General features: G+C 38.3%; 3 protein-coding genes across 7 annotated transcripts in view; 2 read left to right on the top strand and 1 right to left on the bottom strand.

The window, feature by feature from the left end:
- Window positions 1-10,027, top strand: part of LOC134842733 (intermembrane lipid transfer protein VPS13C-like) — a 102,132-nt gene extending 92,105 nt beyond the window's left edge. For all 5 annotated transcript variants that reach the window (XM_063859203.1, XM_063859204.1, XM_063859205.1 and 2 more), the window contains 6 exons: window positions 6,635-6,748; window positions 7,071-7,277; window positions 7,825-8,027; window positions 8,216-8,413; window positions 9,210-9,393; window positions 9,661-10,027. In XM_063859203.1, coding sequence (XP_063715273.1) covers window positions 6,635-6,748; window positions 7,071-7,277; window positions 7,825-8,027; window positions 8,216-8,413; window positions 9,210-9,393; window positions 9,661-9,726 — 972 coding nt within the window. In that variant the 3' untranslated portion in view covers window positions 9,727-10,027. The remainder of the gene's footprint in view (window positions 1-6,634; window positions 6,749-7,070; window positions 7,278-7,824; window positions 8,028-8,215; window positions 8,414-9,209; window positions 9,394-9,660) is intronic.
- LOC134842735 (WD repeat-containing protein 7-like) overlaps window positions 1-16,467 on the bottom strand; it is a 625,416-nt gene that overhangs the window by 339,432 nt on the left and 269,517 nt on the right. The window lies entirely within an intron of this gene.
- LOC134842737 (small ribosomal subunit protein uS8-like) overlaps window positions 1-16,467 on the top strand; it is a 121,367-nt gene that overhangs the window by 84,385 nt on the left and 20,515 nt on the right. The window lies entirely within an intron of this gene.

Here is a 16,467-nt window from a genome sequence, read left to right as displayed (position 1 = left end):
AACAAAAATTCAATTTTTTTTATCGTTTCGGCTAATAATTTTATCTGCTTGAAATGACAGAATTATTTCATTTGAAATGGCAGAAAATGTCGATGGAACTTGATTGGCTAATTAGCCAATCAAATTCAACCACATAAGTTTCAGTTCAAGAGATGTAGAAATAATGATTTTGGGCCGTTGAGTGCATAAGACCCGAATGATCGGTGGGTATTCACAAGTACCAAAATGATAAATCAGTCACATTTGTACCAAAATAAAAAATCAATTGCGTTAGTACCAAAAATATTCAATTGGCCTAAGACTATTAAGCCGACTACTTTAAGCTCTTGGTTTAAGGTCGCCGGTGGGCGCGCTACGCGCGCGTCGCCGATTTGCGGCGATAACCGGCTCTAATTTTCGTATAGAGTCCTACCCTCTGTTGGCAAGCTCGCAACACGTTGGCGCGACTGCGGCGGTCACTATTCTGCTGTTTAGTTTTCTTCTGTTTGAACAGTAGAAAATTAATGTAATAATTCGTTGGCTCACAATTCGACCAATCAGAAATCGAATTGAATAATTTTGGTACAAATGGGACCGATTTTTCATTTTGGTACAAATGACCGTTGGTACAAATGGGACGTCACCGAATGATCTAAGAGCAGAATGGGTCCAAGAGCAGAAAAACAGAAAAATATCAAATTTTATAATCTAATCGGTAAATTAGGCATAAGAATTTTCGGGGCAGTACAACAGTGCCGAAGTACAACAGTGCCGAAGTACAACAGTGCCGAAAAAAAAAATTAGTTCAACAGTGCCGAAAATGGAAACTCTGTTCAACAGTGCCAAAAATATGAACAAATTTTAACATATAAAGTGCGGCGATCAAAAATTAAACGGCAAAAGTTTACAATCTTAAGTGGAACTTAAAGATTTTGGGAGAGAACATTTGCAATTTAGAGGTTTTGGCGCCAAAATAATTGTTTAATTTGCAGTTGCAGACATTTTGGCGCCGAAATTGGAGTGACTTTTTTGATAATTAGCGTCAGTAATTTCTCGCTCTTTAGAAATTGAGTCAAAATTATTCTGAAATTTTCCCGCTTTTTTCGGCACTATTGAACGGGTGGGTATTCACAAGTACCAAAATGATTAATCAGTCCCATTTGTACCAAAATGAAAAATCAATCGCGTTAGTACCAAAAAATATTCAATTGGCCTAAGACTATTAACGTTGGCGCGACTGCGGCGGTCACTATTCTGCTGTTTGGTTTTCTTCCGTTTGAACAGTAGAAAATTAATGTAATAGTTCGTTGGCTCACAATTCGACCAATCAGAAATCGAGTTGAATAAGTTTGGTACAAATGGGACCGATTTTTCATTTTGGTACAAATGACCGTTGGTACAAATGGAACGTCACCGTTGAACGCCCCCGAACTTTCGGGTGTTATGCACTAAACGGTCCAAAATCAATATTGCTATATCTTGAGATGAAATTTTGCGCTCCAATCTGATTGGATAATTTTAGCCAGTCAAATGCAAGCAGCGCGGCCAGGCGTTTCAATCACCGTTTCAGCAGATAAAATTAGTAGCCGAAATCTTCATACTGAACTTGATCAAATAATCAAAAACATTTTAGGACACTTGTGAAACTATGTCCAGACAACAAAAGCTTAGAAAAATTACTTCAACGGAATACTTCTATATTTTCAATCAATTCTGGTAATAGTTTTATATGCGAGAGTTTTTGATTTGAAATGCCAGGCCATACTGTTTGAATATGATGGGCCAATTAGTCAATCATATTCAACAATATGAATTTCATTTCAAGATATAGAAATACTGATTTTGGGCCGTTTAGTGCATAAGACCCGAATTTTCAATATTACTGAAGAAGCAATAGTTTATTCATAATTTGAATAACTTAATCGAGATTTTTTTAAAAATTCAATTTGAAAAAACTTATTAAAAATTATTCAATTCATGCATATTTTATTCATTTTCTTGGTATTATTGATGATTATAATATTTCTTTTATCAATTAGTCCGTATAAATCATTAAAAATTAATATTTTTCCGTTTTTCTGCTCCTGCACCCATTCTGCTTTTCGCTCCGCCTCCGAATATGGGATTGATTAAACTATCGGAGTGCGGTCTGTATTTAGACAACCGCGTATTCAGACACTGTATTAACCAATCATAATCGAGACAAGGAAGAAATGAATTTGATATCTTCCTTTGTCTTGATTATGATTGGTTTATACAGTGTCTGTATACGCAGTTGTCTACATACATACATGTGTGCGGGTGCCGGACATCAAGCCAACGGGACTTCAAGCCGGATCGTAAAACTAGGGACTTCAAGCCGAAAATTTTCTCTCTGAGTCATGAAATATGATTAATTTCGAAAAATCTTTCAGCTATTTTGGTTAGTTAATTGTTCACTGGAATATTTAGCAATTGTTTGATAACATCTAATAGCGGGTGCCGGACATCAAGCCGAATCGTAAAATTAGGGACTTCAAGCCGAATATTTTCTTATAAACTTGTGAAATATGATTAATTTGAAAATTTTATTGAAGAATTTCGGAATTTCAGGATCTTTGTTCACTAGTTATTGGCGTTTTCATAAAATTCAATCCTCCAAATGATGTTTCGGAAAGTTGAAAAATAAAACACGGTTGAAGGTAATTTTCTTGTTTATAATTTATGCATTTCAAAAACCGGCTGATATTATTAACGGATGCCAATCCCAAGTGATTCATTGTCATAAATAACGCTTATTATGGAGTAAACTAGCCTACGATTTTGACAAGCAACATTTTACAGATGAAAAAATAATGATTTGAGGTGCTTGTAAAGTTTAATTTTCGGCCTAAAGTCTCTTCGGCTTGAAGTCCCGCCGGCTTGTTGTCCTAGACCCCATGTCTGCAGAAAAGAGAAACTGTTAAATAGGTTCTGTTTTGAAATAAAGATCTTTTCGTGGGGGTGTTCAACAGTGCCGAAGTACAGCAGTGCCGAAAATGAAAAAGTGTTCAACAGTGCCGAAAATTGATGATTTTTGGCACTATTGAACAATATTTTTGGGTCTTTTCGGTTATAACCCCTCTGAATGGAAATATTTGGCAATTCAAATTTCGAGTTGAAATTGGGGAGGGTTCTCATGCTGGAAGAACCGAATGCTGGAAAAATTTCAACCAATCAAAATTCGAACCGTTCCTATTGGCTAAATGCCTTTCTCACAAAATCGAAGTCAATATTAACAGTAAAATTCGAATTTTAAACAAAGCTCTGGTGATTTTTACTACTTTTATTTATAGGGGTGGCGATTCTTAAGTAGATACTAAAAGGAGGGCGATTGTTCAGAGATCATGTTAACATCCTCCTCCCCAAATAGACCAAGTTAAGATCCTCCACCCCAGCGTTCAATATAAATTAAATTTGCTAAGCGCTGCGTGTAAGCTCAATTCTGATTGGCTGAAAATTCCCACTTAGTACCACGTTAACATCCTCCCCCCTAAACGTGTTTGGGGGGATGTTAACTTGGTACTAAGTGGGAATTTTCAGCCAATCAGAATTGAGATTTTTACACGCAGCGCTTAGCAAGTTTAATTTACATTGAACGCTGGGGTGGAGGATCTTAACTTGGTCTATTTGGGGAGGAGGATGTCATTTTTCATAACAATCGAATAATGTGAACGAAATTTTGCAGGTGGAGGAAAAAGGAAAAATAGCCTCCATTTTTCGTAAATCGGTATCCTAGAAATATTTAAATTGTTCCAATCCGCCTTCGATCCGACATTAATTTCATTCATCTGCTTATTATATAATCGGTCAATATTAACTCTAATGGCCTGGTTTTATTTGCTTACTTTGAGATTTTTGTGATTTCCCTGAGATTTTTGAATACTCAATTCTGATTGGCTGAAAATAAGCCAATATAAATTTCAAGCATTCGGTCCCTCCAGCATGAGGGACGCCACCTTTTAAATTGAAGGCGCGAAAGCAAGTGAAACAAACAATTAGATACCACTCGCGTGCAATTAGCAGCTGCTCGATTAGGAAACAAAAGTACATGGCAACTTTATCGGTGAATTTTTATAGGTCCCAATATTCATAGTTCCCAAAATCAAAAATCAGTCGCATTACTGTTCAAGCAGCATAAACTCAAGCTGCAGAAAAGTGACTGCCGCAGCCGGGCCAATGTGTTGCAAGCTTGCCAACAGATAGTAGGACGCTATACGAAATTTAGAGCCGGTTATCGGCGCGAAGCAGCGACGTGCGCGTAGCGCGCCCGCCGGCGACCTTAAGCCGAGACTTGTCTTATTTAGTCTTTAGACCGATTGAAAAAAAATAGGACTATGCGATTGCTTTTTTATGTTGTGACCTATGGGACTGATGTTTCATTTTGGGACCTATGATTACGAACCAACTTATCACTAGGTTTCTTAATCGAGCAGCTGCTAATTGCACGCGAGTAGTATTTAATTGTTTGTTTCACTCGCTTTCAAGTTCAACTCGAAATTTGAATTGCCAAATTTATCCATTTAGGGAGGTATAACCGAAAAGACTGTTGAACACTTTTTCATTTTCGACACTGTTGAACACTTTTTCATTTTCGGCACTGTTGTACTTCGGCACTGTTGTACTGCCCCCGTCCGTAAGTGCGATCTGTATTTAGACGGGGCGGCTATTTTTGGCGAAAACTATTCTAGGCGAAAATAAAAGTGTTATATTAAACGAAAATTTTGTTTAAAGTACGCATAGCAGAAAATGTATGTGATTACTTATGACAGTCCTTTGCTAAATATAAAATACACGTAATTGAAACAGCAAATCAATGGTAAAATAGTGACCGCTGCAGTTGCGCCAACGTGTTGCGAGCCTGCCAACAGAGGGTGAGACGAAAATTAGAACCGGTTATCGCCGCGATGCTTCAACCGACAAACGGCTTTGTGGTCTTTAACAGCTTCTTGTCAATGTCGTCTAGAAATTAGGGGGAGTTTTGATAAAATATATTTTTAATCAAATTTTTCGCCTTAGTTTAACCTTTTCATATTCGCCTAATTAATACATGCTTGTGGAGGAAATTGTACGGTAGGTCACTTAAGGGGGGTTATTGAACGGTTGATCCGGCTTTTCATTTCTTATTTAGTTCAGTTCATTTATTTTGTTAAAAGGAAGGCAAACTCCACTACTGAACAGTGAAAGTGTAAAGGTCACGATGAACGTAATCGACTTCTAGTTTCGAAAATGGAATTTTATTTTCAGATTTCTTAGCGAAATAAAAAGAATTTTCCATTTAATCCACTTTTCTCAAATTGGATCATTTTTGATTGGATCAATGGGTCGAAAAAGTGCTAGTCATAACTTAGTCTAGAAATTCAAAGAAATTTATGAGCATTTTTTTCGCGCTTTAAGGGCAAAAATTCGAAAGATGAGATTTTTTCGGTATTTTTTAATTTTATTTGCGTTCATTGACTCTTTTGCAACTGTCTGGTGGCTATGTTTTTTTCCCACTCAAGATGTCTTAGAAGTGGAGTTGGTCTCAGATAGTTTTGCTTCGGTCGTACCTGTCGCGATTACTTTACTTTCGGTCGTGCCTGTTGAGGTTATTTTTTGTTGAGTCGCGGCCGTTGCGGTTAATTTTTCTTCGCTCGCGCTGACAAACTTTTCCTGGGCCGATTTCACATCATTTCTTCCTTGCAAATTGTTAGATGATCAATTTCTAGGAAGCTTAGTTTTGCAAATTTACGAGATAGTAAAAAATGAAAAAAAAATAATTTACCACAAATAGATAATAAGAAGTTTTATGATAAATTAACAAATTGTGTCGCTTTTTTTTCCAGCCCAATATTAACACTTCAACACTTGAGTCTCGAAATTAACAATTAGGTGATTGTTACAAGCCAATATGATTCAAGCTAAACTATATTCATCGTAATAAAAATAATTTGGTATTTTAATCCCGGTCCCAGGTGGTATTTTTATCATCAGACGGTCACGTCTGATTTTTGGTATTTTCAGACTGTCGCGATCAAAATTTGATATTTTTGAGCTTTACAGACTGAAGAAATGTGTCCGCATTTCCTCGATCAGTAAAGTTCAGAAGTATCAAATTTTGGTCGCGACAGTCCTGAAATACCAAAGTTCAATAGTGACCAGCTGATCATAAAAACACCACCTAGGACCGGGATTAAAAAGACCAAATTAGTTTATTATGATGAATATAATTTACCTTGAGTCATATTGGCTTGTAACATTCACCTAATTGTTAAGGCCGAGACTCAAGTGTTGAAGTACTAATATTGGGTTGGAAAAGTAAAAGGACACAATTTGTTAATTTATCTAAAATTTCGGATTATCTTTTTGTGGCAATTTTTTTTTTCAACTTTCATATCTCGTAACTTTGCAAAACTACGCGTCCTAAATTTTGATCATATAACAATTTGTTATGTTTTAATGCAAATTTAGAATACTTGAAACATTTTAAATGGGCTTTTGTTATCATTTTATCTGAAATTAGATAACAAAGCCCTTATAAAATTAGACATAACAAATTAGATAAAATTAGACATTTTATCTGAAATTAAGTTGTTTGTGCGAAAGAGCCGGGTATAGTATTACCAAAATTTCTGATTTGTGTTATGTGCGCATATAGATAGTGAAGCAGTTCTACTTCTTCTTTGCCAATCTGGATGCCCTGGGCAACCCACAGAAGCTTTTCCTCGGCATCAAAGAAGGCGGCACTGACCTCTTCTACGAACCATACCAGGTCGGTAAAATCAGCAGCAACTGCACTAGTAAAACTGCTACGCTATTCACTATACAGTATTGCCTTTTGAAGTAAACTAGCTTGAAAGTTGACCTCAAAAAATTTTTGCTAGAAATCAGGCAAGATTCAAAATAGTTGGGCTAATTGCTGAAATTTTTTTCGACATCAGTGATCAAATATAAGGCATGAAAGTTTTCAGTCTAGGGGGGTAATTTTAATGGTCAACTGTGGATTTTGAACGGTGTCGTCGACAAATTGTCGACTTTGAAGTTACCTGCTTTTTAATATTACGACTCTACAAGTAGTGAGTTGTATTTTTTAGGGTGCTATTCTGGGTCCTCAGGAGTTCGTGGAGGGACTGGGGATAGGGGTGAAGAGTCTGGGCAGCCATGCCATCGGGGGAGTGTTTGGGGTGGCCTCGAGTGTGACTGCATCTGCCGGACAGGCCATCGCATTCCTCTCGTTTGACGAGAAACACAAACAGGAGAGACGCAACGACATGCGCGACAAGCCACAACACGTCGGGCAGGTAACACAGATCATAGAGATGCTTTGGAGCATAAATTGTGTCTCAATGTGATGACAGTTTAATTAAAAAAGCAAAAAAAACTTCGCATGAGGGAGGAGGTATTGTGGCGCAATTACCATTGAATTGATAGTCAAGCTTGGCTTGCTTGAAATCATACAGTTGCCTATTCGAAGTTAGCATGTGTTAACAGTTTGCGAGGTGAGCTCTTGCAAGTAAGTTATAGCCTAGTAGAAGTTAAAAAAATAACCTTCTGGTTAAGCTTTTGGCTACTTAAAAACAATAATAACCCAAGTTGGCGCTAGAAATTTTGCCCCTTAGCCACTAAAAAAGTTTCCTCTTCCCTAAGGTTTCATGACATTGTCTTCAGAAGACTGCCATCGTGAAGCTGATATGAAATCAAATTCACGCATTTTAGCGCCGTTCCGAAAACGCGCTTTAGTACTATAAGTTTTAAAAGACATTCGGAAGACCGATTAGTTCGGCTTAAAACAAGTTCGATATCATCCCTTGCGCTGGTACCATTAAAGGTGTGTTTTGTTTTGTACAGGGACTGACGAAGGGCTTCAAGAGGTTCGGCAGTGGAGTGCTCAGTGGGGTCACGGGGGTCATCACCCAACCCATCCAGGGGGTGAAGAAGGACGGGGCCAAGGGACTGGTGACAGGCATAGGGAAGGGGGCAGCAGGACTGGTGGTGAAGCCAGTGGGCGGAGTTGTCGATCTGGCCAGCAACACCTTTGAGGGCATACGGGGGTAAATGTTCCGAATATTTCAGCAAAGCAATACACGGCCTCATAAGGTGTATATTGAAAAGCGTCAAATTGTTCAGAAACAGAGTTATTTATTAAACTGGTTTACCAGCAACCTTTGAAGAACATTTCTGAGACTTGTTTTCTTAAAACCTCCAAAGACGGAACTTACTATGTTTGGTGTTTGCGTAGATCGGCCGATGATGCGGTGATTGTCCACTTGTTGCGAACTCCGAGAGTGGTAAGAGCGGACTGTGTAGTGAGACCCTATGACTCATACGAGGCCAGAGGCAACGCAATTCTAGCTGCTCTGAGGGTTAACCAGAGGTACAACTCACACGCATTCACAAACAACAAGTCACTCAAGGGAGCAATCATCGTCACCAACAGGTCTGTGCAAATACCCCACCTCAAACCTTAAATAATAGTAATATATGGGTATGAGTGATAGCTATTCCTCTAGTTATAAGATCCTATAGGTAAAGTCAGGGGCGGATTTAGGGTGGGAGGCGGATGCCCTCCCCTCAGGGATTCAACCCCGTGCCGACCCTTTGTACTATTTTGAGATTTTCATTTTTGGTGACGGACCCTAAAAACTTTTTACAGACGCCTTCGGTGTCAGAATATACTATTTTTGAGGGAGGAGGGCGCGACGAAAAAAACACGATTTTTTGGTCAACATTTTCCAAAAAGTGCCTGAAAACGCCTTTTTGGTCTGTTTTTTTTTTCAAAGTTTTCTGCGCAGAAAATTTAGTCAGAACAGGGTCTTTTCAGTGCTTTGGGGAGAGCTCGGAAAATCAATTTGGTCGACTTAAAAGAAGAGACAAAATTTTCGAAAGTTCACCCCTCGAGAAAATTTTAGATCCGCGCATGTGTTTTTTACTGGTCCTAATTACATGATTGGTTGATTTGTTAGTTAAAAGTTCTGGGAAGATCTTGGGGGATTAAGCGATTCGCCTTTGGACATGACATGAATTGGTGACAAATTTTTGGGATTGGGGATCTAAAATATCATCCTTTTCCCCTTTCTCCCGGGAATAACCAATCCATTTCCCTTCCTCACTTTTAAAGCATCAATCCAGTGGTGAAGCATGCTCGAATAATGACATAGTAAGGAAAACATACTTCTTTCACAGATTTACTTTTGAGATAAACAATACATAATTTACTCTTCATTGTTTATTAGGGGAATAATCCACGCGGAGAAGCGTGCCCTGGTGACTGCATTCGAGAGATGGGAGGTGGTGTCCCAATACGCCTTTAAGGACATCCAGGACCTGCCAGAGAACAACCTGGACGACGACCAGTTCCGCCTCAAGCTCAACTCCGGAAACACAAAAGTGTTGTCCGTACAGCCTGCGAACAAAAAAGTGGGCTAGATTAATTAAAGACCCTAAAGCTTGAGTTAAAAACAAGTAAAACGTTGATACAAGTAAAATACACTCCATATTTCCTCAAATAGTTAAATCAAGGTATCTTTCATACTAAACAACGTTGTCGCAACTAGTTTGAGATTTTTGCCAAGATAATAAAAAGACTGCTCGTAAAATTTGGTGGCGATAAAAAATCAACCGAAGAAGTTGAAATGCGTGTTAATGCAAATTGTTTCGAGCTAATTTCATGAATTGTTGTTCTAGTTCCTGAGGGAAAGGACTCTGGAGGCTCATGAGGACTTTGTGAAGATGAGGGCTAGCTCAGACTAATTAACGAGCAGGTGATCGCAAATCGAATGAACAGATGTTCTTCTCAGTCAGTGCTACCTACTGAACGAAAAAACTGTCTATGAGTTTGGATCCTTCCAATTGAAAACACTATTCGCTTTTTCATCTAATATCGAAAAAATGATTCCGTTTCACAGCATAAACTGTCCGAAAATTACAAATCACTTGATTTAGTTTGAGATACTTAATTATTCTTCTGCCCAAAATTATTTATTTCATCCGTAGAGCAGAGCTTATTTGTTAATACTGATTTGGGTTTGAATTTAAAGGCTGTATTCTTGAATCCGTTATTTACAGTGAGTCTTGTTCTATAGATAGGTCTTGGTGTTTTTTTCAAGTAGAAGTTTAAAGTTTGTTCAAGCTCAATCTTGTTTTTTCGCGGTTTGATTTTTGATTTTTTTAAGCTCCGATCATTCAATTGCATTACTAAAATGAAGCAAAACTCCACTATCAAACAGCAAAAGCGTCAAGGTGACAAGAAACGTGGTCGATTTTTAGTTTCGAAATTGGATTTTAATAGTCAGCGGAAATAAAATTTTACCTATTGATCCAGTTTTCCCAACTTGGGTTTAATTTTTATCAAAAAAGCACCAATCATAAATTGTTCTTGATTTTCAAAGAGTATATAGTTTTTATTTTAAATTCGAAAGAAATTTTTTCAGAGGATTTACTATTGATTGTGTTTCTCTGCGTACATTATTCTTTTCCAACTGTCAGTTGGCTATGCTATTGATCTTTAGGAGCCTTTTTTGAAACTCAATATGATTTTGAATGAAACTACTTTTTGATTTCATTTCGAAGAAACTACCGAAATGAAAGTCCTCGGGCTGATAATCAGTAAAACATTGAGTTGAACGGAAACTGCAAAAAATCGATCTGCCAAAGCTTTAAAGGCGGAATACTCTGTTAAACTGAACGGTTAAAAAATAACGACACGATCAATGAAATTGAAAGCACATCAACGTATAGTTGCCCCGGTTGTAAGATACGGCTCAGTTCTTCGGAAACCCGCCAAGAACGATTTCAAAATCATCGAAAGCATACAGTGAAAAGCAACCACATGGTTCAAACACTCATCACAAGGAAACAATTAACGATATGCTCGATTAAAATTTCGTCCATTGTCACCTTCCACTACTATACAAAATTATTAATAAAAAACTAAATTTGAAATACAATATCATGGACTATGAAGAAATCAAAAACGTCCTTACGAATCTTTATTAGAGTTATTTTACGAAAAGTCCAATAAAAAAAACTGAATTATGAAGGATTGAATGCAGCTGCACAAACTTAAAAACTTGAGAAATATAAACTTTTGGTTTGATCGATTAAGTACAGGGACTTACCACCCCTGGATATGGTCCAAATTCGTTTTTTATCATATTAATTATGGTTGTGTATTTTTAAAACTATTATCAGGAGTCGATAAATGCAATTCAGACTCTTATATCAGCCGCGATGATTTGTTTAATTTTTTTTCAGTGAAAGTATTTAAACTTGCGATTTGCAGGCGGTAACAAATCGTACCAAACGCTTCTTTCGGATGGGTTTATATAATCAGTTGAATCAATCGGCATCTTGGTTCATAATGATTTCAAATTTCTAAGCGTCTTCGGTACCTTTAGTCTGGAGGTAACGAGTATGCCTGGGACGCCAAATCGCCGGGGTACGAATCTGGCAGAACCTGTTTTTTCACACGTTAAATAATCATTGAAAAAAATTGTCGGATTCTTATTGTGTGCATATGCTTTGTCGGCTTAGTTGCCATGCTGTAGAATTGCTTTTTAAATTTTTTTTATAGTTTATTTCAGACTTCTGATTTACCTGTTTTGATTGCTGTTGTTAGCTAACTAATTTTGACTTCGTATATTTTCTCTTTCTCGTTTATAAACTATTCTGTTAATGATTTTGACCTCTTTTTTATTGGCTTATAGACTTAAGTTCAAGTCGTTTCATCTTAAAACAATTAGAGTCAAAGTTTTTCATGGCAACAATTTTTTCCGGCTTTTTTTTTACTTTTTATTCGGCTTGATAGGTTTTGGCCTGTTTTATTTCAGTTTATTGGCCTCGTATTGCGTCTTTGACGTGAAAAAATGCTTTGTGTGTGCGTATCTGTGTTTTGAGGGTGATCTAATAATTTCTTAAAAGTCTTCAACTTTTTTTTTGGCATTTTCGGGTTTTTTTAGTTCCCTTTTTCGGGCTCAATAGATTTCGGGCTATTTATGTCGGCATATTGGCCTCACCTTGTTTCATTTGACGAGCAAAGAAAGTTTTTTGAGTGCTTGTGTGTTTTAAGAGTAAATAAGCACAATAAGCTAGGAAGCAGGAAAAGTCTCAAAAACACAAATAGCTGCAAAGAAAGAAGGAAAATCAAAGTCAACAAGAGGACGCTGTACCTGAGAAGGAACTGAAAGAACTAGCAATTGACTCAAAAATTCATGCATGAAAAGCTCTGGATAGATTTCTGCAAAATTTTAGTAAAAAATTCGAAAAAAATCTCAGCGCTTGAGTATGAGAAACTCAAAACAGAGCTGAGGACATCTGAATTGCTTTAAAAAACAAAACTGTCTAGCAGCATGTGTATCAAAAGGAGCTTGATAATTAGCTTTGCTTTCAGAACCGATTGTAGAAGTAAACTTGGAAACTTTTTGAGCCACCACATCAGTGGTTCTCTTAAGCATGAATAGCCGAGTCAGGCCTGTAAAAACTTGGTTTTGGAGAGTTGAAAAAATCTTATGTTGAAGTGTTTTCCATAAAACGTAAGACTTGCAAAGGTTAAGACGCGTGTTCAATTTTTTCTTGGCATGCAAATCGAAATTGAGCAAGCATATTTTACCAAAAACAAATTCAAAAGAAAACAAAGGGACCAGAAAATGAACGTATAGTGTCATTTTAAATTGCACAGGCCGCAGTGGACGTGAAGAAGGAAAAGTCATAGAAGGAAGCACTACCAGAGGAGCCACGGGAAGAGCCGGTAATTTACCACAGGCAATGGGCTTGTTCAACGTTATTCAAGTTTGTGAAATAGCAATGTACGAATGCAGTCACCTTTACCTTCCCAATCCAGTCAAGTTTTTTTGATTTTGTTCTCGACTCATTTAGTGCCTCCGACTCGTCTCCCTCGAATGTCTGACAAACACTTTGTTTCTTGTTATTGACGTCTGATCGATTTGATTCCAATCTTCTCGTTCACTCTCAGTGAGTTGAGCATTCTCTCTCACTTGGTTGTTGCTCGTTCTCCTTCAAGTTCTCCCTCAAACAATTCACCCAATTTCTTCATTGTTGCTATTGCGAGTTCGATTGTTTCACCCAATTTTGATATAAAGACGTTTGAGCTCCTGTTGCACAAGATTTGACTAAAGCAACTTATCAAGAGGACCTGGCTCATCCCGCGCCAAAATCCCAAGTTGACTGTTTTTGTTTCACTAGTGGCTTAAAGGGTCTTGTTATCCAGTCACCTCGCCAGAGGAATTGAGTTTATAATTTTTCCCTCGTTGAACAAGAGTCCCTCCTTGATCTCTACCTCGCTGGTTCAACTTCGCTCCAACCTCTGATAGACTTAAGCTTTCTTGCTCAAAATGTCAGCGTTATGATGTCAGCTTCACATCTGGTGCTCAATTTTATCATGTGGTATCAACACAATTTTTACCCATTCACCAATTTAATTCCGATTTTTAGAATACAGTTTCAATTAGAACTAAATTTGGTTATCTGCTCGCAGTTAAACTGAGCGACCTCTTAAAAATACATGTCTTTTTCCGTCAGCGTGCCCAGGAATGCTGTTTCGCTCAGCTATTTTTTCTAGTGTTTTCGATTGAGTCCCGAGAATTCTCATCCCGTTTTCTTTTTTTTGCCCATCAACAGTTGTAAGGATAAACCTTGTAGGGGTAGCCAATCACAAAATCTCCATAACCAATTGCGAACCTCAGAAACTTCATTGTCTGTGTGTTACTACTACGAGAACTCCACTTGAGTACACCATGTCTAGCCACCATCGTGCCGAGGTAATTTATCAAACCCCAACTATTTTCACACTTAAATAGTTTGCGTTTCAAACTGTTTCTCTTCATGCAATCGAACACCTTGTCAAGTCCGTTGATGTGATCTTTCAATTTTGGAATGGTTATTATCACGAATGGTTATTCTCACTGCAGGGTTATTATCATATTTCTATGGACATTGCTGGAAGAGCCAATTTTTCAGACAAACAAGCCCAATGCTTAGAAATTTTTGTTGCTAAAGCAGCTGAATGAGCCCAATTTTCAGTCACCGTGTTTCAAGCTGATATAGGGACCAGTTTGAGTTTATGTAAAGTTTATGTAAGTTTTGGTCTTCTGTCTGGGGACCTGCTGCTGTGATCTTGCGATCGCTATCGTCCGGCATAAGCCAAAACAACCAAGTGCATAAGATTAGGTTTTCAAACCTTATAGTTGCCTTATCAATTTAAACTTTCATTACCGAACGTTTTGGATCTTCAAGATGGCGCAGCCAGCTGAAAGAAAAGAAAAAGGGGAAAACCCTCTGAACATAGTATCGTTCTGGGACGCGCGCACGCCGGAGCCGCCAACATACTGGGAGGAGTGAATCCTAAAATTCCACTGGGAAATGATTGCAAAATATGATATCGACCCTGAAGATTTTTATTTCGCTAATACTCTAGATGAGGCGGCGATAGCAGCGTTACCGGGGAAGTCAATGGAAAACATCGAATAGATGAGGAGAAAAATTTAAAACTGAATCTGTATCTCTGCATCGTGGATGAAGTACAAAGGGTATTTAAAGCCCGAAAACCGGCGGTTAGTATCAAAACGGAGAGGTTCCCACGAGTGCTAGACGAAATGCAAAATGTATTCAAACGAGAGCGAAACGTAACACACGAGCGAGGACTATTTTACGGGAGAAAGCAAAGGGAGAACGAAACTTTTGAGAAACTTTATGTGGAATTAAGCGCTCTAGCCGGAAGGTGTGATTTTGCCAACGCGGCCGAAAATATTCGGGATATTTTTATTATGAATTTGCGCGAATCCGACTGTCCAAGAGAATTCTCCCGGTCTACCAAGATACCAGCGGAGGTATACAGGATAGCATTATCGTATGAGAGAGGTGAACGCGCGTACAACTCCTATACTGGAAAACCGGCCTCGTCCGCGCCGCAGATAACCATAAAACAGGAGCCAGTTAGTAATATCCGAAGAGGACTAGGGCATTATAGAAATCGAGCGGAGGATATACCCCTGGGCCAAGCAGTGGGGGAAGTAATAACCGTCGGTGTTACAATTATGACGCACCGAGTTCTACGTTAGACAAAATCGCAAAATGTCCTGCGAAAGGAGTAACGTGCAATGCTTGTCGAAAATTAGGGCAATTTGAACGCACATGCAGTAGTATTAGACGAGGAAGTAACCAGTGGAGAGGACGAGGACAAGTAGTACTAGTAAGGGACGAGAATGAGCACCACCAAAGCTCACATAGTATATACAATGCATCGGAAGATCAAGTGGCCTGGGTGAATCAGCAAAGATGCGGGGAGAATGGATCGGTGTCGTCGGGATCCGATGATTGTAAGGTGATGTCAATAAAGAAAAAGAACCTGACGGAGTTGAAGATTCCAATTGCCAGAGTCCAAGTTGAGGTGCCAGGAAAAAAATGTGGCTTTGGGTGGATAGCGTTCTCCTGTGAGAAATCAGCATGATGGACCTGAAAGCAACATTAGGTAAAATTAATTTTCACTTACAACCATCACAAAAAGAATTTTTGGACTACAATAACAACCGAAAACACATACTGGAGAAGGTAGCAGTGAAGATGGCGGTAAATGGCTGGGCTGTCCCGGCGCAAGTGTAAGTAATAGCAGGGAACCATCAATCAATCCTTGGGCGCGACCTGATGGGTACCCTAGGACTGGAACTGGTGCAACGAGGAAAAGTAATGGGAATCACGGGGAAGGCAGCAGCCAGGACGCAGAGGGATACGATGAATTGCAGACGTACTTCTGTAAGTTGTATCCAAACTTATTTACCAGAATAGGAAAAATCCGAAATGCTAAAAAAAGAGCCGAATTCTTTGAAAAACTAAAACCGGTACAGCAAAAAAGTCTACAAAACAAAATAGACAAGGAAACAGATCGGTTGATAAAAGAAGGATACATTAAAAAATTACAAGGTTGTTCGGATAAGCATTTTGTATCCCCTATAGTAATCACAGTAAAAAAGATGGAAGCATAAAATTGGCAATCGAATAAAGAGAACTTAACAAACAGATACAAAAAAATAAATACCAGATGCCAAATTTTGACGAATTAGTTGACGAGATAAGTCAAATAATTGCAGAACGAAAACTGGGGATGTATATTTTACAACATTGGATTTCACGTATGCGCATGGACAAGTATCGCTCGATAAAAAAACTAGCGAACAGTTTACGGGCTCACATCAATGACGGCAGAGTTTCAAAAAGTTATCGATAATTTCTTTAAGGAATTTCTCCAGGCAAATGCATTCAAAGATGACATCCTAATTGCGTCGAAGGGAAGTAGAACAGAACACATTGCATTAGTGGAGAAAATGTTATATAAATTGGACGTATCAAACGCCGCCCTAAAACTACGCAAATGCGAGCTTGCAAAAACAGAATGTGAATGGTTAGGTTTCCGAATCGGAAAAAATGGCCTTGCACCGTTGAATTGAAAAACTCAAGCAGTAGAAGATTTAAAAACCCCAA

Source organism: Symsagittifera roscoffensis, chromosome 3 (assembly GCF_963678635.1).
Source record: "Symsagittifera roscoffensis chromosome 3, txSymRosc1.1, whole genome shotgun sequence".
In the NCBI taxonomy this organism is placed as follows: domain Eukaryota; kingdom Metazoa; phylum Xenacoelomorpha; order Acoela; family Convolutidae; genus Symsagittifera; species Symsagittifera roscoffensis.
This window is presented reverse-complemented; position numbering and strand designations above follow the sequence as displayed.